The sequence below is a fragment of the Rhinoraja longicauda genome, chromosome 11 (assembly GCF_053455715.1).
Source record: "Rhinoraja longicauda isolate Sanriku21f chromosome 11, sRhiLon1.1, whole genome shotgun sequence".
NCBI lineage: Eukaryota > Metazoa > Chordata > Chondrichthyes > Rajiformes > Arhynchobatidae > Rhinoraja > Rhinoraja longicauda.
This window is the reverse complement of record NC_135963.1, coordinates 29,376,690-29,403,571: the sequence shown is the minus strand read 5'-3', so window position 1 is coordinate 29,403,571 and position 26,882 is coordinate 29,376,690. Positions and strand designations below refer to the sequence as shown.

General features: G+C 42.3%; 1 protein-coding gene across 1 annotated transcript in view; it reads right to left on the bottom strand.

The window, feature by feature from the left end:
* stil (STIL centriolar assembly protein) overlaps positions 1 to 16,879 on the bottom strand; it is a 40,307-nt gene extending 23,428 nt beyond the window's left edge. Inside the window, exons 1-6 of the mRNA XM_078407972.1 lie at positions 16,810 to 16,879; positions 11,721 to 11,805; positions 11,523 to 11,630; positions 5,329 to 5,444; positions 3,335 to 3,522; positions 767 to 1,014 (exon numbers count right to left, since the gene is read on the bottom strand). Of these exons, the coding sequence (XP_078264098.1) occupies positions 767 to 1,014; positions 3,335 to 3,522; positions 5,329 to 5,444; positions 11,523 to 11,630; positions 11,721 to 11,761 (701 nt within the window). The 5' untranslated portion in view covers positions 11,762 to 11,805; positions 16,810 to 16,879. The remainder of the gene's footprint in view (positions 1 to 766; positions 1,015 to 3,334; positions 3,523 to 5,328; positions 5,445 to 11,522; positions 11,631 to 11,720; positions 11,806 to 16,809) is intronic.
* Positions 16,880 to 26,882: the final 10,003 nt, after the last annotated feature.

The window sequence follows — 26,882 nt, the reverse complement described above, 5'->3', positions numbered from 1 at the left end:
GAGGAATCCCCAAAAGCAGATGTTTCTTTTTTCCTTAAACATTAACAGTGAATCGCAGGTCCCTGGAGAGTATTGTGGAGCAGATGGATTTAGAAATAGTAGAGGTACATAGTTCCCCAAAAGTGGCATTACAGGTAGATTGGGTGGTAAAATAGTCTTTTGGTACATTGGCCTTCATTAGTCAGGGTACGGAGTATAAAAGATGGGATGTTATGTTATAGTTGTACAACATGTTGGTGAGGTCAGAGAGGACATAGGTTTAAGATGAGGGGGAAAGATTTAATAGGAACCTGAGGGACAACTTTTTGTTTTACAGGGTGGTGAGTATTTGGAATAAGTTGTCTGAGGAGGTCGTTGAGCCAGATACTATAATACCATTTTAAAAGATCTTTGGACATGTACATAGATAGGAAAGGTTTAGGAGGCATATGGGCCAAATGTTGGCAGGTGGGACTATCATAGATGGGGCATTTTGGTTGGCATAGACAAATTGGGCTGAAGGGCCGGATTCCGTGCTGTATAACTATAATTCAGACATATCCATCTTGCAAAACTTGCTTCCCTCCCTCTTAAAACTATTGACCCAATATCCACATAAATGGCTTGGTGCGAAACACCTTCAGGTGCTTAGATATAGTGTCTTTAGCAGCATGTTTTAAAAAAAATGTGTTTTCAGAGGTAATCACATTTGGGCAGTTATTGGACCAGTTTCAACATGACATTGTAAAAGTTCAAAAAACATTAAATATTTTCTTGTCCAACTCACCCAAATTTATGTGTGCCCTGAATCTGAGCAATGTTATTGGGGCTGCTTAAATTTCTTGCCAAAGCTGTAGGGATTATGGGAATTGCATTGATTGGAGTGGCATCAAAAATTATTGATACAGTAACAGCTGCCCAATGAAGTTCCAGGGTTAAGTTATCCAATTTCTCAATGCAAGTAATGTGTCCTCTCATTGTAAGAAGTTTAGAAGAGTCGATCGATTCCTTGCTACTGCAATAGTGGTGTAGCATCTGGAAAATTAAATCAAATACAATTACTGATATGCATGTTGATTTCTACATTATCAATCTAACACAAAAGAAATAATTCAAAGACAAACAGTCAAAATTATTCTGGGCAAGGATCATTTCATCCAGAGAAACTGGCTGGTAATACTGACTAGTAATACATTTATGAGATTAAAAATATTAAGTCGTATGGTAGGCTGGTCTGGAAGTTTAAATTGCATGGAATTCAGGGAGAGCCAGCTAATTGTATGCATAATTGGCTTGATGCTAGGAAGCAGTGGGTGATGGTGGATGGTTGTTTACTTAGAGTGGAGGCTTGTGAAGAATGGCGTACCACAGGGATTGGTGCTTGGCTCATTGTTTATATAAATTACAAACAACAAGCATAGGTAGTAAGTTTGCAAATGACATTAAAAAAGGTGATATTATAGATAGTGAAGAAGGTTATCAACAATTATAGTGGGATCTTGATCAGCTAAGTAAGTGGTCCAAGGAATGGCAAATGAAGTTCAATTCAGACCTTTATTTTGGGATGGCAAACTTGGGTTGGATTTTCATGGCATGGTCTTGGGAAGTGTCGTAAAACAGAGGGATTAAGGAGTACAAGTACACAGTTCACTGAAAGTAGCATAAAACGTAGACAAAACGTGGTGAAAAAAGTATTTGGCTTGCTGGCCTTCATCAGCGATTGAGTCTTGGAGTTGGGATGTAATGTTGTAACTGAACAAGACACTGGGGAGGACATACCTACAGTATTGTGTACAGTTTAGTTATCATTGCGAGTTGGAAAGTTGTCATTGTGCTGAAAAGAGTACAAAGATATTTTTTGACAGTGCTGCTAGGAATTGAGGGCACATATTATTGGGAGAGGATGGGTAGGGTGGGACTTTATTATACAGAGTGCAGGAGAGTGAGGGAGTGACCTTATACAGGGGTAGAAAATCATAAAGGGCATAGATAAGGACAGTGTCTTTTTCCCCAGGAGAGGGAAATAAAAACTAGAAGGTACAGGTTTAAGCTTAGAGATTTAAAAGGGATGCGAGGGGCAACTTCTTACCGAGAGTGGTATGCATATGGATCAGCTTCCAGAGGAAATGGTTGAGGCATATTTAAAAGCTATTTGGATAAGGACAGGAAAGGCTCAGAAGAATACCAGGCAAAAGCAGGCATATGGAACTAGCTTAAATGGGTATCTTGGTCAGCATGGATGATTGGGTTTGGCAATCCCACTTCTACGCCACAATTTCACATAACTCCAAGTATTTGCAAGACTCCATACGTCCCAGATCCTGACCTATACCAACTATGACTGGGAAGGTCACAATCAAGTCAGCACATCACACTCACTTCAAAGCACTCAGGGGTTTCCTTCATCGTTGGTGGGTCTAAATTCTTTACTGAAAAATATTTAGCAATACCTTCAACAGAAAGATTGGAACAGTTCAAGATTGTAATGTGCCACCATTCTCAAGTGCAATTTGGAATGGGTACTACATAAATACTGGAATAAGCAGGGCACCCCAAATCACAAAATAAATGGAACATTCTCAAGGACAAGAAAATAGTGTGGTCAGTGTTGCCCTAAACTACAACAGCTGATTGCATCCTCCTGCTGGCAGAAACAAGATCATTGTGAAAATGACAGAATGTAAGATCGCTGCACTTCCAAAACAAATCTTATTCCAAGGAATACAAACAAAAAGCTGGAAATAGTAAGTCAAACACCATCTGTAGAGAGATAAACAGTCAACATTTCTGGATGATGTTTCATCAGATTGAGGAAGACAGAAAACAAGCATGTTTTAAAATTGCATAAAAGAAGGGTATCACCTTGATTGTTCAACTCAACAAACTGCTGGAGGAGACCACAGTAAAGCATTGCTTAGTTGTCTACTTCACTGCAAGTAGGTTGAGACAGCATGATGACAAAGGATTTCCTCGCTTTGCAGATACAGAGATATAAGTACTTTTCAATCACCTATTAATGTTTAATTCCATAGTGTGCTATTTTGTAGTTTTACTTTTATTTCCACCTACATGAACAACAACCACAATCTAACTGTGTGTAGAAAATAAACACACAATTTAGGGACAAGAAATGTTTCAGTAATAAAAAGAAAATTCAATAGATTCAACAAAAGAAAACACAAAAATCCAAATAGTTTTCTTTCACATTTTAAAAAACAAAGTTTGTAGGTTTGTACGAATAGCCAACAGCAGACTAACATAGCAGGCAAATGAACAAGATTGGAACAAAGAGGAAAATAAAAATATTGTTATTGCAGCGAATACCCACATTTTTCTGTCTATTTTCTGTAATTACCTTAAATGCAGCACTGAAATCCTCAGATGCATAGACGTTGATGCGTTTAGAAACAGGTCCTCGAGTATCAACTGTGCACGGAATGAGAAAATCACCTGGAAGATGAGCTGTTGGAATCTTGTCAGAATGTCCAGATACTTCTCGCCCAGGATCAAAGCGATCTATAGTTAGTGTGACACCTTCATCATCTGCATTGAGAGATAAATTATACTCACTCAATCAAGTAAACATTTTTACAAACTGATGTTTGAATAAAAGCTGAACAAGAGACTTGTTTAGACTACTATTTTGTGCACATCCCCACCTTTAAAAACCTAGATTAAAAAAAAAATTATTACAAAAAGATGTCTAAAGTTTAAAAAATAAAATGTTATTAATTAAATTAGGTAGTCAGGCCCTTGGACACCTATAGGATGGCACTCAGCCATATATCTCAATAGCAAAGAACAACATATGCACTGGCATCGTTAGGTCTACAAAAGAAACAATTCATAGAAGTAACAACTCAAAGCAAGCATGTGAAAATCACAACTGGGAAAATTTTGATGATAAAGATCCACTGATGGCAATGCAATGCGAGAAAATGAGAAACAGAACAGAGAGAAAGATGATGGAGAATTACATTAAATCATATTAAATATTTTTCAAAGGAATATCAAGACAAATTAAGGTCTGGACTCTGCAATTTTAGGTCAACCCAGAATTTAAAAGCATTAAGGAGTGGAATTTTATAGTATTGCGCACTAAGCATCATTGATTACCAAGAAGTGAATGAGATCCCCAATGAAGTAAGCAATTGTGCACAGGATAACAAGATCCTGAAATTAATCACCTGCAACCATCCTGAGGTGGGGAAAATTGGAATCAGATATGATGTGGGTGATGTATTCGGGGAGATCATGAAGAAATAGAAAGCAGTCACTGGAGTGTAGTAGTAATTCAGAACAGTGTGGCAGATGTATAATGGGAGTCTGAAGCTTGCAACTCAAATCTAACATCTTGAATATCAGGATCTACCCCACTGCACACACAATTCCTTTTGTGCCATCTGGCATTCCTCCTTTTGCCATCTAACCAGCAAGAACTGTTCAGTAAGATGTACGTAAGAAATTAATGCATTTTTTGTCTAATAGAAAAGTAGCAAAAGCACTAAACTTACATTATTGACAAAATTGGAAATCTGCCAAAATAATAGTTCCAAAAATATTTGGTGAGAACTGGTTTTTAAAACCATTGGCCTCTTATTGAAAAGAAATGTATCTATTATTGAAATTTCTCCAATTATTAAAAAAAATCATATAACAGCTTTTTCCTGACCCACAAACTGAAAAATGATTTTTAAAGTTTAATATTTTAATTTTGTCATTAATACCACTGGGCAGCCTTTGCATGGATTTACAAAAAAGAGTGTTTTAAGAAATTCTGGAGCTTTTTGACTTGAGTTTGTAATTAATAACATAGCTAAGAAAAAAAGTTTATACATTTAGAATTTCAGAAAGGCTGCGAGTTGATGATACGTTTATTCCTGTCATTTTCAGGATAGGACCGGTCATTTATAATTGGCAGAGTGTTAAATGGATTGTGCTGGAGCCCCAACTGGTCACAATCTTCATCTGTGATTTGCAAGAAGAGACCAAGTACAATATCCAAGTTTGTTAAAGAATCCATGCTGAATTCCAGCGCGGGTTAGGAAGAAGATGCAGACAGGAAGATACAGACAGAACATAAAATGATCAGGAAAGAACTGCAGATGCTGGTTTAAATTGAATGTAGACACAAAATGCTGTGCATGTCCCGCTGAACATAAAACGATGATCAGTTGCTGATAATATTCAAGATTGATCAAGAGATTTTTGGATATCAAGGTGAATTAAATGACATTGAATCGGTAAGAAAATATAATGTAATTTTAATCTAAAAAACACGTGGCACTGGATTCCAAAATTACAAAGAGAGAAGAAAAATCTTTTTGAAATCAGTTGTAGTGAACTTACCATCATCAACTACAGCTGATCCAAGGAGGAAACAGGAGAAAATTTTGCTTTCACTCTGCTTAGCATGGCGATGAACCAGACGCAAGGTTTTCTCTAAGACACGCAACTTCGGGTTTCTGTGGAATGGATTACAAATAGAATTAGAAAGGCAAAAGATGCTTACCTTTGTAAATAATTTACTGATACAATCCATTTCTGGCATAGATACTTAACTTTCTAAAATAAAGAAACCATTGAAGGCCCTTAAAGTAACCCCAATAGAAAATATTATAGAAACATAGAAAACATAGGCATGTAGGTTAATTGGCTGGGTAAATGTAAAAATTGTCCCTAGTGGGCGGAGGACTACTGTTGGTGTGCAGGGATCGGTGGGCGGCAATGGGTCGAAGGGCCTGTTTCTGCGCTGTATCTCCAAATCTAAAAAATAGGTGCAGGAGGCAGCCATTCAGCCCGCCATTCATTGTGATCATGGCTGATCGTCCCCAATCAATAACCCGTGCCTGCCTTCTCCCCATATCCCTTGATTCCACTAGCCCCTAGAGCTCTATCTAACTCTCTCTTAAATCCATCCAGTGATTTGGCCTCCACTGCTCTCTGTGGCAGAGAATTCACCAGTTTCACAACTCTCTGGGTGAAAAAGTTTTTTCTCATCTCAGTTTTAAATGGCCTCCCCTTTACTCTGTGGCCCCTGGTTCTGGACTCGCCCAACATTGGGAACATGTTTCCTGCATCTAGCTTGTCCAGTCCTTTTATAATTTTATATGTTTCTATAAGATCCCCTCTCATCCTTCTAAACTCCAGTGAATACAAGCCCAGTCTTTTCAATCTTTCCTCATATGTCAGTCCCGCCATCCCAGGGATCAATCTCGTGAACCTACGCTGCACTGCGTCAATTACAAGGATGTCCTTCCTCAAATTAGGAGACCAAAACTATACACAATAGTTCAGATGTGGTCTTACCAGGGCCCTATACAACTGCAGAACAACCTCTTTACTCCTATACTGAAATCCTCTTGTTATGAAGGCCAACATTCCATTAGCTTTCTTCACTGCCTGCAGTACCTGCATGCCAACTTTCAGTGACTGGTGTACAAGGACACCCAGGTCTCGCTGCACCTCCCCCTTACCTAACCTAACTCCATTGAGATAATAATCTGCCTCCTTGTTTTTGCCGCCAAAGTGGATAACCTCACATTTATCTATATTATACTGCATCTGCCATGCATCTGCCCACTCACTCAACCTGTCCAGGTCACCCTGCAACCTCCTAACATCCTCTTCACAGTTTACACTGCCACCCAGTTTTGTGTCATCTGCAAACTTGCTAGTGTTGCTTCTAATTCCCTCTTCCAAATCATTAATATATATGGTAAACAGTTGCGGCCTCAACACCGAGCCTTGCGGCACTCCACTCGCCACTGCCTGCCATTCTGAAAAGGACTGGTTTACTCCTACTCTTTGCTTCCTGTCTGCCAACCAATTTTCTATCCATGTCAACACCCTACCCCCAATACCATGTACTCGAATTTTAGTCACCAATCTCCCGTGAGGGACCTTATCAAAGGCTTTCTGAAAGTCTTGTCACATCCTCAAAAAAATTCCAGAAGATCAGTTAAGCATGATTTCCCTTTCATAAATCCATGCTGACCTTGACTTATCCTTTTACTGTTATCCAAATGCACCGTTATTACCTCTTTAATAATTGGCTCCAGCATCATTCCCCCACCGAAGTCAGGCTAACTGGTCTGTAATTCCCCGTTTTCTCTCTCGCTCCTTTCTTGAAAAGTGGGATAACGTTAGCTATCCTCCAATCCACAGGAATTGATCCTGAATCTATTGAACATTGGAAAATGATCACCAATGCGTCCACTATTTCTAGAGTCACCTCCCTGAGGACCCTGGGATGCAGACCATCAGGCCCAGGGGATTTATCATCCTTCAGTCCCATTAGTCTACCCAATACTATTTCTCACCTAATGAAAATGTCTTCAGTTCCTCTACCCCCCTAAATCCTCTGTCCTCCAATACATCTGGGAGATTGTTTGTGTCTACCTTAGTGAAGACAGTTCCGAAGTACCTGTTCAACACTTCTGCCATTTCCTTGTTACACATAATAATTTCACCCGTGTCTGCCTTCAAGGGATCCACATTTGGCTTTGCTACTCTTTTTCTCTTAACATATCTAAAGAAGCTTTTACTGTCCTTCTTTATATTCTTGGCCAGCTTCCCTTCGTACTTCATCTTTTCAGCCTGTATTGCCCGTTTTGTTACCTTCCGTTGTCTTATGAAAGTTTCCCAATCCTCTGGCTTCCGGCTACTCTTTGCTGTGTTATACATCTTTTCTTTTAGTTTTATTCCATCCCTAACTTCCCTTGTCAGCCACTGTTGCCTCCTCCTCCCCTTAGAATCTTTCTTCCTTTTTGGAATGAAATTATCCTGCGTCTTCCGGATTATGCCCAGAAATTCCTGCCATTGCTGTTCCACCGTCAATCCTGCTAGGATCCCTTGCCAGTCTACCTTGGCCAGCTCCTCTCTCATGCCTTCAGTCCCCTTTGTTCAACTGCAACACTGACACTTCCGATTTAACCTTCTCCTCAAATTGCAGATTAAAACTAATCATATTATGATCACTACCTCCAAGCAGTTCCTTTACCTCGAGTTCTCTTTATCAAATCTGGTTAATTGGACAACACTAAATCCAGAATTCCCTTTTCTCTGGTAGGCTCCATTGCAAGCTGCTCTGAATCCATCTCGGAGGCACTCTACAAACTCCCTTTCGTGGGGTCCAGAACCAACCTGATTTTTCCAGTCTACCTGCATATTGAAATCCCCCATCACCAGTGGCATTACCTTTCTTACATGCCAGTTTTAACTCCTGCTGCATCTTACACCCTACATCCAGGCTACTATTTGGGGATCTGTAGATGACACCAATTAGTGTCTTCTTGCCTTTACAATTCCTCAACTCAATCCACAGTGACTCTACCTCGTCAGTCCTTATGTCTTCCGTCGCAAGGGACTGAATTTCATCCCTCACCAGCAGAGCTACCCCACCGCACCTTAGAAAGTAGTAGTCTTCAAGCAAACAATTTTGACTTTCATTTTATATTGTCTACAGAAATTACAATTTAAGCACTGCTAAATCTGGTGGAAAATGTTGATGTGTGCCAAAACTATCTAGAATTTGAATAATAACCTGCACTGAATTTGCTTACTTTGAGTTGTGAAGACATCAGCTACGTAACTGACTGCTATTCAATACTATCTTTTGAAAAGGACTAATATGACACATTAGCGGACACAACGCTTGCTTTTAAATGTAATTATTTTAATTATTGCTTTTAATTACAATACCAATCTCTCCGTCCCCACCACTAAATAATCTTTTATACTATGTCATAAGGATACACTCTAAATTGGAGGGCAAGACAGATATTTGGCATTTGTGGCAGGGCTTTCATGCCATCACTTCCTTCAAGGTAAAACCAAATGGCAGCTTAAGCAATAGTGAGCTCAATGCATTCACTTCGAACGGGAAAATATCAATGTGAATTCTTGGGCCCCTATCACTCCCAATAGCACAGTACTCTCAGGATCTCCGGCCAATGCGAGAAGATCCTTTATAAGGGTGGACCCTCTGAAAGTGCCTGGACCCGATGGTATATCTGGCCGCAGATCAAAAACCTGCATAGCATAGCTCCTGGCTGGAGCTTTTGCAGACATCTTCAACCTCATTACTACAGACCGAGATTCCTATCTGCTTTAAAAGAGCATCAATAAAATTGTACCCAAGAAGAGCAAGGTGATATGCCTCAATCACTACCGCCCGATGGCACAAACATGGGTGGTGATAAAATGCTTGGAGAGGTTGGTTATAATGCAGATCAACTACCTTAGCAAAACCCTCTACAAAAGATCAATGGGGGATGTGACCTTGCTGGCTTTCCACTCAGCAGTGGACTACTTTGACCATAAGAATACAAACATCAGGCTATTGGACATAAAGTACAGGACAATGTTCAACACTATAATCCAATTGAAATTTGTTATGAAACTCGGGGAACTGGATCTTTGCTCATTCCTGTGCAATTGGCATTCCTCATCAGTCACAGTGGCAACAACACTTCCTTCTCAAAAACCATTAGCACAGGAACACCGCAGGGCTGTGTGCTCAGTCCCCTGCTCTACTCACTCTGTACCCATAACTGTGTAGCCAGATGCAGTTCCAACTCCATCTTTGAATTCACCACCAACACCACATTTGTTGGGACGAATTACAGGTAAGAGTAATGAGTTGTCATATAGAAGGGAGATTGATAATCTGACTGAATGGTGCCAGAACAACTGTCATCAAAACAAATGAGTTGATTGTTGACTCCAGAAAGAGAAAGCCCACCTTGGTTAGGCCACATTTGGAGTATTGCATACAGTTCTGGACATCCCATAAACGAAAAATGTGGAGACTTGAGAGGGTGCAGAGGTGGTTTACCAAAATGTTGCCTAGATCAGATGGTTTCAGCTACAGGGAGAGGTTAGATAGACTTGGATTGTTTTCTCTGGAACGTCCGAGGTTGAGGTGATACATGGTAGTAGGAAAAAAAATTATGAGGGGCGTAGACAGTCAGAACTTTTTTCCTAAGGTGGAAATGTCAAACAGTAGAGGGAATAGCTCAAAGGTGAGAGGGAAAGTTTAATGGAGATGTGTGGCCAATTAAAAAAATTTTTTAACAGAGAGTAGTGGGGGCCTGGAACGCACTGCCATGGGTGGTTGTGCCAGACGTAATAATGGTGTTTAAGAGGCTTTTAGAAAGCCACATGGAAGTACAGGGAATAGAGGGATATGGATCATGTATAGGCAGACGAGATTAGTGGGCCGAAGAGCCCATTTCTGTCCTGTATGGTTTTATGTTCTTAATAATGATAGCAGGTTATAAAAGCAAAGATCAAATTAGCTTAAGTATTTAGGAGAAATGTGCAGCATTGCTCACAATTGCCAGGTTGAAGCAGTGAAGTTGCCCACAACCTAAAAGGTTCCTCTCAGCAAGTACATGCGCACGTGCATGCAGTTCTTCCAATTTACAACCCTATATCATGAAACAAGTCATAAGAGCTCTTTAAACATTCGAGGAACTATTTCTGAAAGCGCCATCTTGTCACTTCTATGACTTCCTTCTTCAATTTCTTATTTTAATTTCTTCATTCTGTGGCACTCCAATTACTCACAACATCTGGACCAAACTGCAGCATCTTTCTCAGACTTTTCTGTTTTTAATCACACTGTTTCACTCACTTATTTTTTATTTCCTCGTTTCCTTAATTTTTAAAAGTGGTTATTATATCTAAGTAGAATCCAAGTTCACCTGCACCTCCTCCAACCTCATCTATTGTATCCGCTGTTCCAGATGTCAACTTCTCTACATCGGTGAGACCAAGCGCAGGCTCGGCAATCATTTCGCCCAACACCTCCGCCCAGTCCGTCTCAACCAACCTGATCTCCTAGTGGCTCAGCACTTCAACTCCCCCTCCCATTCTGACCTTTCTGTCCTGGGCCTCCACCATTGTCAGAGTGAGGCCAGTGCAAATTGGAAGAACAGCACCTCATATTTCGCTTGGCCAGTTTACACCCCAGCGGTATGAACATTGACTTCTCTAACTTCAGGTACTCCCTGCTTCCCTTCTCTATCCCCTCCCTCTTCCCAGTTCGCCCACTAGTCTTTCTGTCTCCGACTACATCCTATCTTTGTCCCTCCCCAGACATCAGTCTGAAGAAGATTCTTGACCCGAAACGTCACCCATTCCTTCTCTCCCGAGATGCTGTCTGACCCACTGAGTTACTCCAGCATTTTGTGTCTACCTTCAATTTAAACCGGCATTTTTTCCCTACATAAGTAGAATCCATAATAATTGCTAGAAATTTAAAACAAAAATAACTCCGAATGCATACGTGATTTCATTATTTTATACTCTTTTTGTTTATATGCATTAAACTTTCCTGGTAACTACAAAGCTTTGCTCCTGATAACCTATCAAAAAGATGTTAAAATTCAGCTGAGTCTTTGCACAACTATATACAGAAAGCAATGCAAAAAATCATTGAAATGATACAATGCCACACATCAGTTTGCAACTCCTAAGGAAAAAATTGCTAAAATTAAGACATAGACAGGAACATGAATAGAATCTGAGATTCGTACCTATAATATGCAAGCTGCAGGCTTACAGCATCACCAAGCGGTGTTGGATCCCATAACGCTAACTTTGCCTTGGGAAAGGTAAACGGTGTTATTCCATTTTCCAGAGGCCTGTAAAAACCATGAAGCATCTTTGAGCAAACAGGCACCACAACAACATGTAAACATCTGTTTAAATTATTATAAATTTGTATTACTTACTTTTGGGTCCAAAGGCTTTCAGCTTTATACAAGAATTCCATTAAGTGAATCGGGAAATTTGTCACACTTAACTTCAATTTTTTTTCTGAAATCAAGCAATAATTTCAAGTTAAATTAAATGCTTTTATCGATTGATGAAACCAAAAATGTTTGATAGTTTAAGTGACCTATTGACTGATACCAACTTTACAAAACTGAGGAACATCTACAAATAAAGTAGTAACTTTGATGAAGTACAAATAACCAAAATATCATAACCACTTTCTTCTCAGATTGGTTTGTCTCATTAATGAAAGTAGTCACTTACAGCAATCATAACATGATAGCAATCATAGTCACTTACACCTTCCATATCATGAAGACGGCTGAGGTGACTTGATAAGAGTATAGAAAATTATGAGAGGCATAGATAGAGAAAATCTTTTGCCTGTGGTAGTGGTATCAAAAACAAGAGGCACATTTTTAAGATGTATGAAATTTGAAGGGCTAAAGGGCTAAATTGTGTGTGTTTTTTATATACACAGAGTGGTTGGTGTTTGGAACACCGTCAGTGGGTATCAGATCCGATTCATTCATTGAAGAGGCATTTAGACAGACATTTACATCAACAAAGCAGAGAACGAGTCTTAATGTGGGCAAAAAAAGTTTAGTGCAGATAGGGAAAAAAGGTTGGCATGAATGTGTTGGACTAAAGGGCTCATTTCTGTGCTGTACAACTCTGCCTCTAGTCCATTATATTGGTGGAGTTTACAATATACCACAAAATAATGAGACATGGAAGAGCAAATCGATGGGTAAAATTCATAGTAATGTAAAATTAGATATGAGATAAAATTAGATAAAATCAGAAAGAAAAACACAGGCATCAGAGCAACAGGAATGGGGAAAAAAGACAAAAAACGATGAAAATACCAACAAATCTAGAATACCTTCAGGGGCAAACTACCCAGAAGACAGTGAAGAGAGCATGCCTGAAAATTGCTGAAAACTAAGTAAAGGGAAAGATACAGAATGGAAAATATAGTTCTCAGTACCATAAATGCAACAGTTCCAGATACAGAGCCAATGCAATATGTGCTTTCATGCTTCTTTATCTTCTGCCCAATGGGAGCAGGGAGAAGGAATGGAAGGAAGGAGGAACAGTCATTGGTTATGTTGTGTTTTTGGTCGGTGGGGAGCCTCGCCTGTGTGATGGAACAGGCAAAATGCACAACTATCTGCAATTTTTTGTAGTCTTGGACAAAGTTGTTCCCAAACTAAACTGTGATACCACCCAACAATATGCTTTCTATGGTGTATCTGTAGATGCTTGTAAGAGTCATTGGAGACATGTCAAATTTTAGTATCCCGTGGAGCCGAGTGCGGTGGGAGTATCCAGAGGAGCTGCGGACCGAAGACCCGCCTGATAGGCTCGACTCGCCGGCTGGAGACCAGGGACTCGCCCGCCGTGGACGGTGGACCCAGCCCGACTCGCCCGCCGTGGATGGAGGTTTAGAACCCACCCAGAAGGTCCAGCTCGCCCGCCACGGATCGAGAACCCATGTCACGGACTGGGAATCCAGCCGGAGGCCCGCCCAGTGTGGAAGAAGTCGAACAGAGGTCTGTTAAACTGACCCACTGTGGGAGGCAGGGCACTGCCGCGATGGAGGAGTTGTCCATTGGAGGCCCCACAACAGCCTGAAGTGTGGCTGGACCGGGCGCAGCTCCAAGAGGCCGAGGGCGTGGACGGGACGAGACATGCAGCGGTGGAGAAGTGGCGGAGGATACCACGGCTATGCTTAGCTAGGCCGGGACTGTAAACTTGATGAAATAGCGCCAAACACGTCGGCATTATAAGCAACATGAATTTCACTATGTCATGTTTAATTGCATATGTGACAATAAATGTCCATTGAACCATCATACCCTGAAGAAGTATTGGTGTTGGTGTGTAGACACAAAATGCTAGAGTAACTCAGCGGGACAGGCAGCATCTCTGGAGAGAAGGAAAAGGTGATAGAAGGAATTGGTGTGCCTGCTTGGCTGTTGCTTCAATGTGGTCAATGACAGATCTTTGATAATATTTACACCAAGAAACCAGTAACTCAACAATTTCCACTTCAGCACCATTGCTGCTGATTGTGGCATGTACTCCACCACGCTTCCTGGCATTAATAACTAGCTTCTTCATCTTGCTGACACCGAGGGATAGGTTGTTGTTCTAATTGGCCATTGTACATTGCCGTTTGTGTGCAAGTAATTGGCAGATTTCGTAGTGAGATGGCGAGGATGTGGGAGAATAACAGTGAATGTTTAGCTGAAGGTTAGCACAGAATCAGTGGCCGGAGCTTATTTTTGTTCTGCATTTCTCTATGATATAGCTTTGAAAGAATAGTGCTGATTGTTATGAGGAATAGAGAGAAGGGCATATCAAAAGGAATATGTGGCTAATGAGGTTTGGATTTATATCTGATGCAAAGATGAATAGAATGAAATGACATCTTGAGGATACTTCAAATTGCTTTAGACTAATTAATATTTCAGTGCAACTGTTTTTGATTGCTACAAAGGAGAGGAATGCTCCTCAGCATCAGGCCATGGCACTAACAGCAATTTAATTTTTTTTTTTAAAGCTTGCATCCAATAGATCCCATGTATTAAACAAAAGAGAATCAGGGCAACAAAGCAGCCTTGCACTGTAGGTATTGTTGATTTTATACACTTTGATAGCAAGCTCAGTTTGCCAACTGAAAGTCAATCCTCCATAATTTATAAAACATCTGCCTTATGTTAACATTAACATTGCAAACTGGGCCGTATCAAGGTTAAAAACAGATGGATTTGAAAGGATAATGCATAATAGAATAATCTATAATATAAAGGCTGATTAAGTGCCAAATACAATCCAAAAATGGTTCTATTTAACTTTTTGATTTTCAGTTTATTCAATTAACTTATTTACTACTATATATACCTACCACATATTGGATTAGGGATTCATAGCTCTTTAAGATGCCCATGATCTAAATATTTCATCATATTTGATTAAACTGCAGAATTAGGTTACAAACTAAATTTGGTAAACCCCTGCAAATATAGATCAATGTCACCACTGTAGTACAGTTGGTAAAGTCACTACTTCATAAAAGAACAGGATTCAATCCTGATCCCAGGTGCTGTCTATGTGCAGTTTGCACATTCTTGTGACTACTTGAGTTTCTCCCACTTCCTAAAGAAGTACAAGGTGTCAGGTAATTTACAGGAGCAGTTATCTTCAATATAGATAACTGGTGGTAGAATGTGGGATGGAGATGAGGAGGTTAGAGGATTGGTTATTAGGCATGTGCAAGAGAATATGTTGTAGAGGAAAATGTGAAGATTAGGATTCATGACTTGTTTTAGAAGTCGACATAGACACAAGGGTCAAATAGCCCTTACGTCAGAAATAAACATTCAGGAAATGTAAATGGGCAGATTAAATAAATGGGACAGAGGTTTTGCCTTAGATACCCCTCAGTCTAAATCAATGGTCTGGAATGAGAGGTTGGTTTTGATAGATATCAACTCCTGCCTTAGACTTGGACCCCACTACAGTTTGCCACAAAAGATCAACAGTCGATAGGATCTTGCTGGCTCTCCACTCTTTATGAAACTACTTGGACACCCCTCCCCTTTCTCCCCAACACCCACCTTTACTTGCACATATCTCCCCTCCCTCTCAAACCACATTCCTTCTTCTGGCTACTTGCCTCGCAACTCTTCGAACCTTTTGTCTCACCGTCCGTTTTAATCACTGGCTTTTGTCCAACCATCTGCCTATCAACCCCACACCCCCCTAGTTTGCACTTACCTGCCACACTTTATCCAGTCCCTCTCACCCAACATTCTTTCATCTCCTAACCTACAATCAGTCTAAAGGTTCCTGACCTGAAACATCACCTATCCATGTTCTCCAGAGATGCTTACGAACCCGCTGGGTTAGCTTCCAGCTTTGAAGATTTGAAGATGTATTTCACCAGATTATTGATCTTCTACAAGTGTATAGTAGAAAACATACTAACTGGATGCATCATGATCTGGTTCAGTAAGTCAAACGTTCAGGAACATAGGAGCCTGCAGAAAGTACTCACAGTGACCTGACCCATCAGGGATATTCATCTCTCCCATCATCAGAGGGATCTATAAGTGATATGTCAAAAAGGCTACTGATATCACCAAAGATCCACATTATCCTGGCTATGCTCTCATCTTGCTATTACCATCAGGGCAAAGTTGCAGGAACCTGAAAACCGCGAAGTCCATGTTCAAGAGCTGTTTCTTCCCAGCAACCATCAGATTCTTGAACTCTACACAATCCGAGCATCAAGTCTACTTCAGTAACGATGATCTACGAAGGACTTCGGGTTTGGTTGCACCACGTGCTTCAGTTCTGTACTGTTATGGTCTAGTTAATCACTGATGATGAATGTATATTATTATTGATTGTTTTATGTTCATTTGATATTACATTAATGTGCCTGTTCAGCTGTAGCATGCAATAATTGCATTGTCCCATTGCCGGTACACATGACAATTAAACACCGCTGCCTCTTGAAAAGATTGATTGATTGCGATTGAATCCGAAATTATTAAAAAAAACTTGAGGAAGACAATATATAATCTGGTGTCTAAAATTCCAGAAATCGTGTACATTTAAAGTTAATCAGAAAAAGAACCTGACGTGCTCCTAGAAACCAGCAGAGTTGTCGCTCTGGTCTCTTTAACCCCGCAGACAGATCAGAACATTCGCTGCGTAATGCAACGCATTTAAGTCAGGACACTCGCCAGTGGCCAATACAACACATGGGCAATAAACTAGAGTAGCTTTGTTTCAGTTAACGGGTTCAGGAGGAGAGAAACAAGAGATTGCAGCGGGGGTCACAGCGTGAATCACTGGGCTTCATTAAAATAGCCACACGAACCGCGGCCGCTCCTACCCCAACAACTTCCTTCCGGACTCACTGTCACTCGCCGAAACGAACACGATCACTCGCAATTTAACGTAAACCACAGTCGAAGGCCATGGACAACATTCCCAGAGACAGTAACAGAGACTGTAACAGAGACTTACTGCGATGGCGGCGACAGGCGTCCCGTCTCTCCCCAGACCTCTACCTCCAGTGATGCTCCCACTTCCCCGCCGCTCTCGTTCAAAAGTAAATATGGCGCCACCTTCCTCCCAGGACCCGCGAGAACCAATCGCGCGCCGCTTCTCCCGCCCGCCCCAATCCCGCGCCGTTTCTCCCGCCTTGACCAATCGCGCGCCGCTTCTCCCGCCCGCCCCAATCACGCGCCGCTTCTCCCGCCTTGGCCAATCGCGCGCCGCTTCTCCCGCCTCTGCCCGGTGAAACGGTAGAGTCACGAGTTCGATCCTGACCTCAGGTGTAGTCCGCACGCAGTTTGAACCTTCTCCCTTTGACTGCACGGGGTTACTCCCACATTTCAAAGACATGCCGGTTTGTAGGTTAGTTGGCTTCTGTTAATTACCCCTTGGTGTGTTTGATTGGAAAATGGGACGACATGGAACTCGTGGGTACGGCTGGGTAATCGATGGTCGGTGTGGACTCGGTGAGCCGAAGGCTTCGAAGGGCATGTTTCAACATTGTACCTCTGAACTAAATTAGTAGACTGCACCGCAATTACGGAGAAGGATTTTTTCCCCTTTACTTCTAATTACTCACCACCCTCTCGCACTTAATTTTAGCCAAACATCTAAATAACTGGAGGTTTATAGCAAAGATAATAGAGGAGCAAGATAGACTACTGGACCCTAAAAACCCTAGGTCATGGGTACATTTCTGCGCCATTTTAGTAAGCAATTGTGTGCTAGACTGGGCAGTGTTCACAACTCTGCGATTTCTTCGAATATAAAATGTTTGCAAACAATTATTTTTGTTCAACTTCTTGGATAAGTTGACATTAAAAACTATTTCTTGGAGAGTTGCTGCTTCGTGATCTTTAAACTTTGGATGTTACTGATTGAATATTTGCACTTGAGATCCACTCTGTATCAGGCCAATTGATCATATTTAATAAACTGGGTGACGTTTCGGGTCGAGACCCTTCAGTCTGAAGAAGGGTCTCGACCCGAAACGTCACCCATTCCTTCTCTCCAAGATGCTGCCTGACCTGCTGAGTTACTCCAGCATTTTGTGATACCTTCGATTTGTACCAGCATCTGCAGTTATTTTCCTACATATTTAATGAACTGTTCTTTGCTTTCTCTGTTAATTTTAATTTCTCCTCCACGAGCTGTATATATTTTTGTTTGTGTTATATTTTAAAAAGTAATGAAAGCAGAGATTAGGCATTTGTAAACAATAGAACCCTCCTGTATCCACAAAATAATTGAAAAGCCATTTAACTTTATACTTAGAGCCAAGAAAATTTGAATTGGTGAATTGATTAGTTAGAAACCCTTGACAGCCACTAAAATGACCAATGCTGCCTGATGTGGCACAGAAGCATGAATCCAATTCAAATGGACACAATGATGGAGTAAATCACTGGGTCAGGCAGAGAGCCTTTGATAAGGTCCCACACAGGAGATTGGTGAGCAAAATTAGAGCACATGGTATGGGGGGGTAGGTGTTGACATGGATAGTAAATTGGTTGGCAGACAGGAAGCAAAGAGTAGGAGTAAACGGGTCCTTTTCAGAATGGCAGGCAGTGGCGAGTGGAGTGCCCCAAGGCTCGGTGTTGGGGCCGCAACTGTTTACCATATATATTAATGACTTGGAAGAGGGAATTAGAAGCAACACTAGCAAGTTTGCAGATGACACAAAACTGGGTGGCAGTGTGAACTGCGAAGAGGATGTTAGGAGGTTGCAGGGTGACCTGGACAAGTTGAGTGAGTGGGCAGATGCATGGTAGATGCAGTATAATATAGATAAATGTGAGGTTATCCACTTTGGCGGCAAAAACAAGGAGGCAGATTATTATCTCAATGGTGTCAGGTTAGGTAAGGGGGAAGTGCAGCGAGACCAGGGTGTCCTTGTATACCAGTCACTGAAAGTTGACGTGCAGGTACAGCAAGCAGTGAAGAAAGCTAATGGCATGTTGGCCTTTTGGAATTTTTTTCAAGGTAAGAACGAGGTTCTTCTGCAGTTGTATAGGGCCCTGGTAGGACCTCATCTGGAGTATTGTGTACATCTTCCTCCATACTATTATCTTTGGTTTACAGGGGGATTATGGTCATAAGGTCAAAGGGCATGACGCACGGAGTCACTCAAGCCATCTGGAGTGCATGGCAGCTTCCGGAATACATTAGTAACACATGCAACACGTACGTTCTTACCTTGAAAAAAATGCCAAAATGGTCGATGTTTGTGCTGTAAAAAATGGGGAAGAAGCTGGAGGATCCGGCGGAGGAAGAGGAACGGAGAGAAGGGCTGCAAAGCCCGCGGACGCAAGAAGCAGCTGGGAAAACGTCTGGCCAGCCGGCGGGAGTAGGGGAAACGCAGCCGGGCTGGAACACAGGAGAGCAAGGCCGAGAGGCAGAGGGCTGCCGGCAAGGGGAGAAGAAGAGGAGGAGGAAAGGATTGGGTTGAGCGAGCTGGGATAGGAGCAGCGGGAAGAACCCGAGCTGAGGGGCCTGGAGGGTCTGCAGGGGCAGAAGCAGCAAGCGCTGGAGGTCGGGCGACGCGCCAGGGCCTGTGGGCGAAAGGCTCAGAGAGTTGTGCTCGAGGGCCTTGGAGGAGGAGGCGGTGGAAGAGGAGGCGGAGCGGAGTGTCGAGCCCAAAGGGGAAGAGGAGCCGTGGAGAGACCGATCGCCAGCGGAGGCCGAGCAGCAGTGAGAGCTGGGCTGGGCGCTGGGAGCCGAAGCAATAGGCGGAGGACATGGCCACGGTTCTGCTCAGCGGCCTCAGCCTCGAGATGTTGAGCGCCGTCCAAGTGGAAATGGAGCCCGGCTAACGGAGATGGCGAGTGGGTAGAAGGGCTGGAGGGCCAGCAGGAGTGGCGAGGGGCCGAAGAGCCACAGGAAGCGAAGCGCAGAGCAGGGGCGCCGAGCCTGGAGGAGCGATGGGAGCAGGAACGGGGAGAGGTATCGGGACACTCAGAGCACCGGGGATGGAGCTGGAGACGCGCTGATGGAAGTAGACGGGAGAAGCCGAGCTGCAGCTAAGTGCAGCCGCAACATTCAACTGCAACACCCTCTCAAATTAAAACTGACAAATTGTTCCACAACAGAAATCGTTCCAAACATAAAATAGAAGAAAGAGACTAAGCAAATATCCCAACTCTTCAATGGCTGCCAAAGTAAGTGCTTACCTGAAGTTCACCATTTGCACTCCAGAAGGTGTTGTGTGGCAACAGTACGGGTCAGGGGTCATGACTTCGCCTATCGTGCAACCCCCCTATATGAGACTAGACGGGCGTGGAGCCATTGGGTCCAAACCTCTCCTGCGGGTCCGGTAATCCTCCGTTCAAGCCTCTTCTGCAGGCCCTGCAACCCTCCCCCAACTGACGATCCGTGGACCCGTTGCCAGCCGGGGAGTCTCCCCCGGGGTCGGGGGCGGGCGAAGGGAGGGGGAGAGGAAAAGGGAGAGGGAGCCACTCACCTCAGTCCCGGGCGGCCATCGCGGCAGCCAGTAGTAGGAGAGTGACCGCAAGGCACTGCGGCATGTTTGTGCTGCCGGCAGCCATCTTCTTCGACCCTATGCCGCCGCGCTGCACCACGGGAAGAAGGTCAGGTGCAGGGCAAGCCAGGACTGGTGCCATTCCTCCCGCGGGGGGAGCACATTTATTAAGTTCATTGCTTTTAAAATGTAACAAAACTTGATCAGTCGAGACCGCAGGCGAATGGTGAGTAGGCTGGGCCTAAAATTGTTGCGTTATCGTGTACTGTTTTGGCTGTATTTTGGGTACACACAACCAAACAGATAAACAGACAAGATGAGAGTTTTAGTAATATAAGATAAGATATAGATTACCTCTGGATCACTCATCCCTCCCCAACCACCCATACTACCCTCCCACCCACCCACTCCCCAAGTACAGTCTGAGGAAAGTACTTTCTCCTGCAACCACAGGGGACTGCCCCCATACCTCCTCTCAACTCCTTCCAGATGAGGTACATGTACACCTCCATTGGTCTACTACATCCAGTGTTCCCAATGTGGCCTTCTGTACATTGGCAAGCCTAGTATTGATGCGGCAACCGTTTTGCTGGACCACATGCGCCCAGTCTGCAAATGCCTACTCAATTTCCTAGTTGCTAACCATTTTAACTCCTCTTCCCATTTCCATATTGACGAGATCGGTCCTGAGCCTCCTCCATTGCCAGAAAGGGGCCACATACACACTGGACAAACAACACCTCATTTTCAGCCTGGGTAGCCGACAACCCAACGAAATGAGCATTGAATTTTCCAATTTTTGATAACTAACAACTACCCCCCACCCCCTCTTTCCTCTGTCCCCCACCTGGATTCACACCTATTTTCCTCCCCCTTCCACCTACATTCCTCTTTCTCGCTTCATAACTTGCAACTCTTCAATCTTTTTGCCTCACACTTTATGTCTTCATCTCTGATCTTTGTCCAGTCACCTACCTATCCTACTCCCCCCCCCCCCCCACGTGTATCCACGTATTACTTGTCAAACTTTGTACTGCCCCCTTTCTCATCCTGTTTTCTGATCCCCCCCCCAATCAGTTTGAGGAAGGCTACCCGAAATGTCACCTATCCATGTTCTCCAGAGATGCTGCCTGACCTGCTGAGTTACTCCAGCATTTTGTCTATTTTTGTAAACCAGCATATGCAGTTCCTTGTTGCTAAATGACTGGTTGTTGTGTGTATGCGTTCACCTGTCCAGGGTAAGGCAGTGAAAAGTATTGCCCCTTTGATCTGTAATTAAGTTATGCAGTTTATTAATATTGCCAGCATGAATTGAGAAACACAAACACAGCTGTACTTGTTATAAAATAGTGGGTTAATCTAAAACAGGAAATTAATGGTTGTAGGAAAAGGACAGTTTGTATACACTTCTGCTCCGTGTAACACATGACTGTTAATGCCCTAAAGAAATGCAGTGAGGCAATCAGGAAACAAGGCCAAAGACTAGATTATTATCAAGCATAGTTTCTTAAAGATCGATATTTCTAGAGGAAGTGGCAGTAAATTAAATCAATTCTGATGAAAGAATCAACCTGATGTGAATGCCGGTGATACAAGGAAAACACAAGCAAAACACAAAAGTATAGGAAGAACACAGCGGGTTAGGTAGCATCTGTGGGGGGAATAGAAGACAACTTTTGGGGTCAGGACCCTTTCTCAGACAGATGTTCACGCTGTTCCTTTGTCTTCAGATTTTGCCCAATATAAATATTTGCATTGGTTTGTGTTTTTATTTCAAATAAGAATGATTAGAGGTTTGGGGAAACCTGCAGCTTTAAGAGCCAAAGAAACAGGGGGAAGAGTGGGCCATACTGTCCATTGAACCTCTCCCGTCGTTTAATAGGACCATAGCAGATTCTTTAATTTGCCCACTTTCCTGGCATACCTCATGATTCTTTTAATATCTATACATCCAAGATGTCCTCTTTTTTTAGTTAACGTGGTTTCACCCTGCTCTTATAGATGGGCCCCACACCTGTATCTCCTGTGTCTCGTAATTCTGTCCTTGCCCCAGAAGGAACAAGGATAGAGTTTGTCTGGTCCTTGTCTTTCACTCCACCAACCTCCACATTCAACACGTCATTCTCAAACATTTCCACCACCTTCAATGTGATACCACCACCAGTCAAATCTTCCCATTCTCCCCCGTTTCTACCTTCCACAGAAACTGCATAACTCCTTGGGTCACTGATCCCTTTGGACCCAAACAACCCCCGCCCCAGTATTTTCCCCTGGCACCTCAGGAGATGGAACACCTGTCCCTCGACCTCCTCCTACCCAGGGATCCCACCAGTCCTTCCAGATGAGAGAGAGATTTGCTTGCACCTCTTCTGGCCCATCTACTGCATTCAGTGTTCTCGATGTGACCTCCTTTAAGATAACTGAGACCAAGCCTAGACTAAGCAAACTTTTCGCTGAATACTTGCATTCAGTCTGCCTAGACCTGCTGGATCTCCCAGTTGCAAATGATTTTAACATCCTTCCCATCTTTCTGTCCTGGGCCTACTCTGCATGCAAACTGGAGGAACAACACCTCATATTCCACTTGGATAGCTTACAACTTAATGGTATGAACATTGAATTCTCCAATTTTAGGTAAATAACCGACAAACAACTGCCCTTTTAAATTTTATTTTACCACCCCCCCCATCCCTGTGCCCCATATGGATTCACACCCATTTCTCCCCTTTTCCTTCAACCTATATTCCTTCCTCTGGTTTCACAATTCACTTCTCTTCTATCACACTGTGTATTTTCATGTCTAGTCTTTGTCCAACCATCTGCTAATCAAAACCACCCTTCACCAGTATCCAACTATTACTCCAAAGATGGACACAAAATGCTGGAGTAACTCAGCGGGATAGACAGCATTTCTGGAGAGAAGGAATGGGTGACGTTTCCGGTCGAGACCCTTCTTCAGACTGAGAGTCGGGAGAGGGAAAGATATGGAAGGGTACAAAGAGCATGTAGAGTGTGAAAAGGAAAGATCAAAGCGGATGTTAATCAAATAAATGTAACAGTGGTTGATTGTCAGTTGAGGGAAAGATGACCACAATGCACATAAACAGCAAAATTAATCAGGACAGGGAAACTAGTAGGAGAACTAGGGTGGGGAAGGGACAGAGAGGGAAAGCAAGGGTTACTTGAAGTTAGAGAAATCAATATTCATTCCGAAGATAGACACAAAAAGCTGGAGTAACTCAGTGGGTCAGAGGGCATTTCTGGAGAAAAGGAATAGGTGACATTTTGGATCGAGACCCTTCTTCAACTGAGAATCAGGGGAAAGGGAAATGAGATATAGAACAAATGAATTAAAAATATGCAAAAAAGTAACAATCCGCTGGGCTGTGAGCTGCCCAGATGAAATTTGAGGTGCTGTTCCTCCAATTTGCCTCCTCCGACAGTGGAGGTGGCCCAGTATATAATAGTCAGTGTGGGAGGGGAAGCGATGCTTCTTGAAAACATCGATCCTTAGGTACCTGGACATTAGAGGAATCAAGGAATATGGGGACAGTGCTGGAAAATTGTGCTAAGTTAGAAAATCAAGCATTTAATGAAGCAGGTTCAATTGGCCAGTATCTTACTCTGATCCTGTTTTCTTTGTGTAAATACTCAGCAGATCCAGCAACATCAGTGGACTGAACTGATTTATTGACTGCCAAACTCTTACAAGAATGCTCACCTTGTGCAGGCTGTCTCTTAATATTTGGCAGCACTTTTTCCTGAGAGTCTCGCTGCTTGGTTTTGATTGGAAAGAAAAAAAAATTCTTGACTTAACATCTCAGCCACCTAGTTGGTTAAGTGGATAAGCCACAAGATCTTCCTCTTGTCTATGCTATGTCTTACAAAGACACCAGTTTTAAGATTTGGAGGACTTCAAGAAAGATTAACTACAGCAGTTTTTTTTTAAAGCTAACCTTAAAAGTGCTAATATTGCAAATAAATCAACTTCTCTCCTGCCTCCACCCAATCTGCCTGTCTCATACTATCGTGACATATTTCACAACTTAGCAGCATCTACTTGGAACTGTTTGAGCATTGTATACACATTTTAACATTGAATTACAACTTTCTAACTGTTCAGAGACTTAACATTATCTGTTGTAGACACAAAGGTTACTGAAGATTATTTCCTAGTGCACTGCAATAATAAAGTGAGAGTTTCAGTGCTTATATACCGAACAATAAATTGATGCAAACTTACTCAGAATGCACACCCACTCACTATTTCTAGCACAAAAAGTTTCAAGAAAGTCCACCAATTCCGCCTCAAAATCAAGAGAGTACTAATTTTCTTTATTGTATAAAATAACGGGTTAACATTAGGACTGCAGTCTAATCTTGTTGGATTCTGAACCTGCTTTTAGATAAGTGATTCTAATCATTTGCAAGTTACCTACAGTTGTTTATATAGCACTTTTTTTGAAAGTGAATGGGATGTATACAGGGTAGAAAGATTAATTCTACATATACATGAGGGGTTTCATCTTTTTCAAATGGGATCAAAGATTAATAGCACAAAAATTATGTTGTAAATTAAAAAGGTTTGAATCCAACATAAACAGGTATAAACTTACAGAAACCAATAATGTAAATACAACAATAAGAATATCTATACTAATTGGTCTATATTGTCTCAGTTAGGTTAAATAACCAATTAAACAAAATTTTATCTCGTCTATTAATTAAAATACCCACCGATGTTTGTTTACAAGTTGTGCTCTTAGCTCTCTTATATGCAGCCAAAGGAGCACATGCAAAAAGCTGAAGGGGCCCTTTTTATGCAGAGCAGGATGTGATATCATGATTGGGACCCAACTACTTTAACTCTTGCCATACATGGGGAGGCCATTATTGATTATACAACCAGGCAAATTTAGTGGAAGGTGCTCAACATGGAGAAAGGTTGTTTTAACAATGGACAGGAAAAGTAATCAGTGAATAAATTATTTTCCTGTGTTTAAACTGATGCTTTGAGATGTAATGCTGTCCAGAGTTAATGTTGAGAAACCCAGGGTCACTCTTTCTCAATGGTTAAGCTACCATAGTCCACCTCTAAAGGGCACAAAATGCTGGAGTAACTTAACAGGTGAGGCAGCATCTCTGGAGGACATGAATAGGTGAAGTTCTGGACCAACCACTGACCCAAGAGGAGCTGACTGGTTCCATCCATTCCTTTGACTCAAGTAAAACTCCCGGAAGTGATGGCTTACTGGCCGAAATTGTATTCGGCTCTGTGGGACTGGGTGGGCCTGGACCTGCTGGAAGTGTACAGTGACATGTTTCTAGCTGGCAGCATGTCAGACTCTATGAGGAAGGGCAGCATCACCCTAATCTACAAGCAGAAAGGGGAGATGAATGATATAAGGAATTGGAGACCCATCACATTATTTAATGTAGATTACAAGATCCTATCTAAGGGTCAACCGGGTCAAGTCTGCTCTAGAACAGGTGATCAAACCTGTGCTGTGCCTGGCGGGAAAATCTCAGACAGCCTGGCGCTGCTGAGAGATACCATTGCCTACGTGCAGGGCAGACGGGTGGATGCCTGCCTGGTCAGCTTGGACCAGGAAAAGGATTTTGACAGGATATCGCACATGTACATGAGGGACGTGCTCCCCAAAATGGGCTTTGGGGAAGGAATCAGGAATTGGATCCAACTGCTCTACACCGATATCTGTAGTGCAGTCCAATAGAATCAGATAGCTTCCCAGTTGTTTTACTGCAGTGAATGTGGAAAACAGTAATTATTTAGATTCAAATTAAAGTTTTTAATTCACTAGAAGATGAGAAAACAAATACTGGCAAAATAAATACTGAGAATAAATTAAGCTAAGGAATATCCTTGGACTCCAGGCCAACAACTCCTTGATACTGTTTTGATGTTGATTGAGGCATGTCCCTCAACGATTTAACAGGCCCAAATATGATAAAGAGCTTGACTCTGAAAATATGGAGTTGGGACTCACTGGAGCTCAATCGTTGGTAAGTGAGGAGTTCTTGTTCCTTGATTCTGCCACACTTCTGCTCCTGAGTTAGATTTCAGGAATCACAGGACTTTGATGTCTAATTACCATTTAAGGCAATTCCTGGTATTATTTTTAAAAGCTGAACATATCTTGGTAGTTAAAGAAAAAAAACACTGGTGATTCAGAGCTGTTTGTTCCATTACATTTGATCTCCAATGCGGTAATCCAGTGACTAGAAAGAAAGGAATGCTGGGTATGTTTATTGGACAATTCACTATGAGCAATACTTAACTGTTTCGCACTTATACAAGACTTTGCTTGAGTCTCAGAAAAAATGCTGTGTCCAGTTTATCTCCTCTTTCTGTTTTTTTTTATAGACAGTTGATTTTAATCAGTCAGGATGAACTCATTAGAGCTTTGGTCCAAGCTTGGACTAAATAAGTGAATTGTAATGAATTAAGTGAGATGATACTGACTGCTCTGAACATCCAGCTCAAATAAAATTTGATCCAAAGTGGTTGGCAGGAGAATCATCTACAAGATGCACTGTGATAACT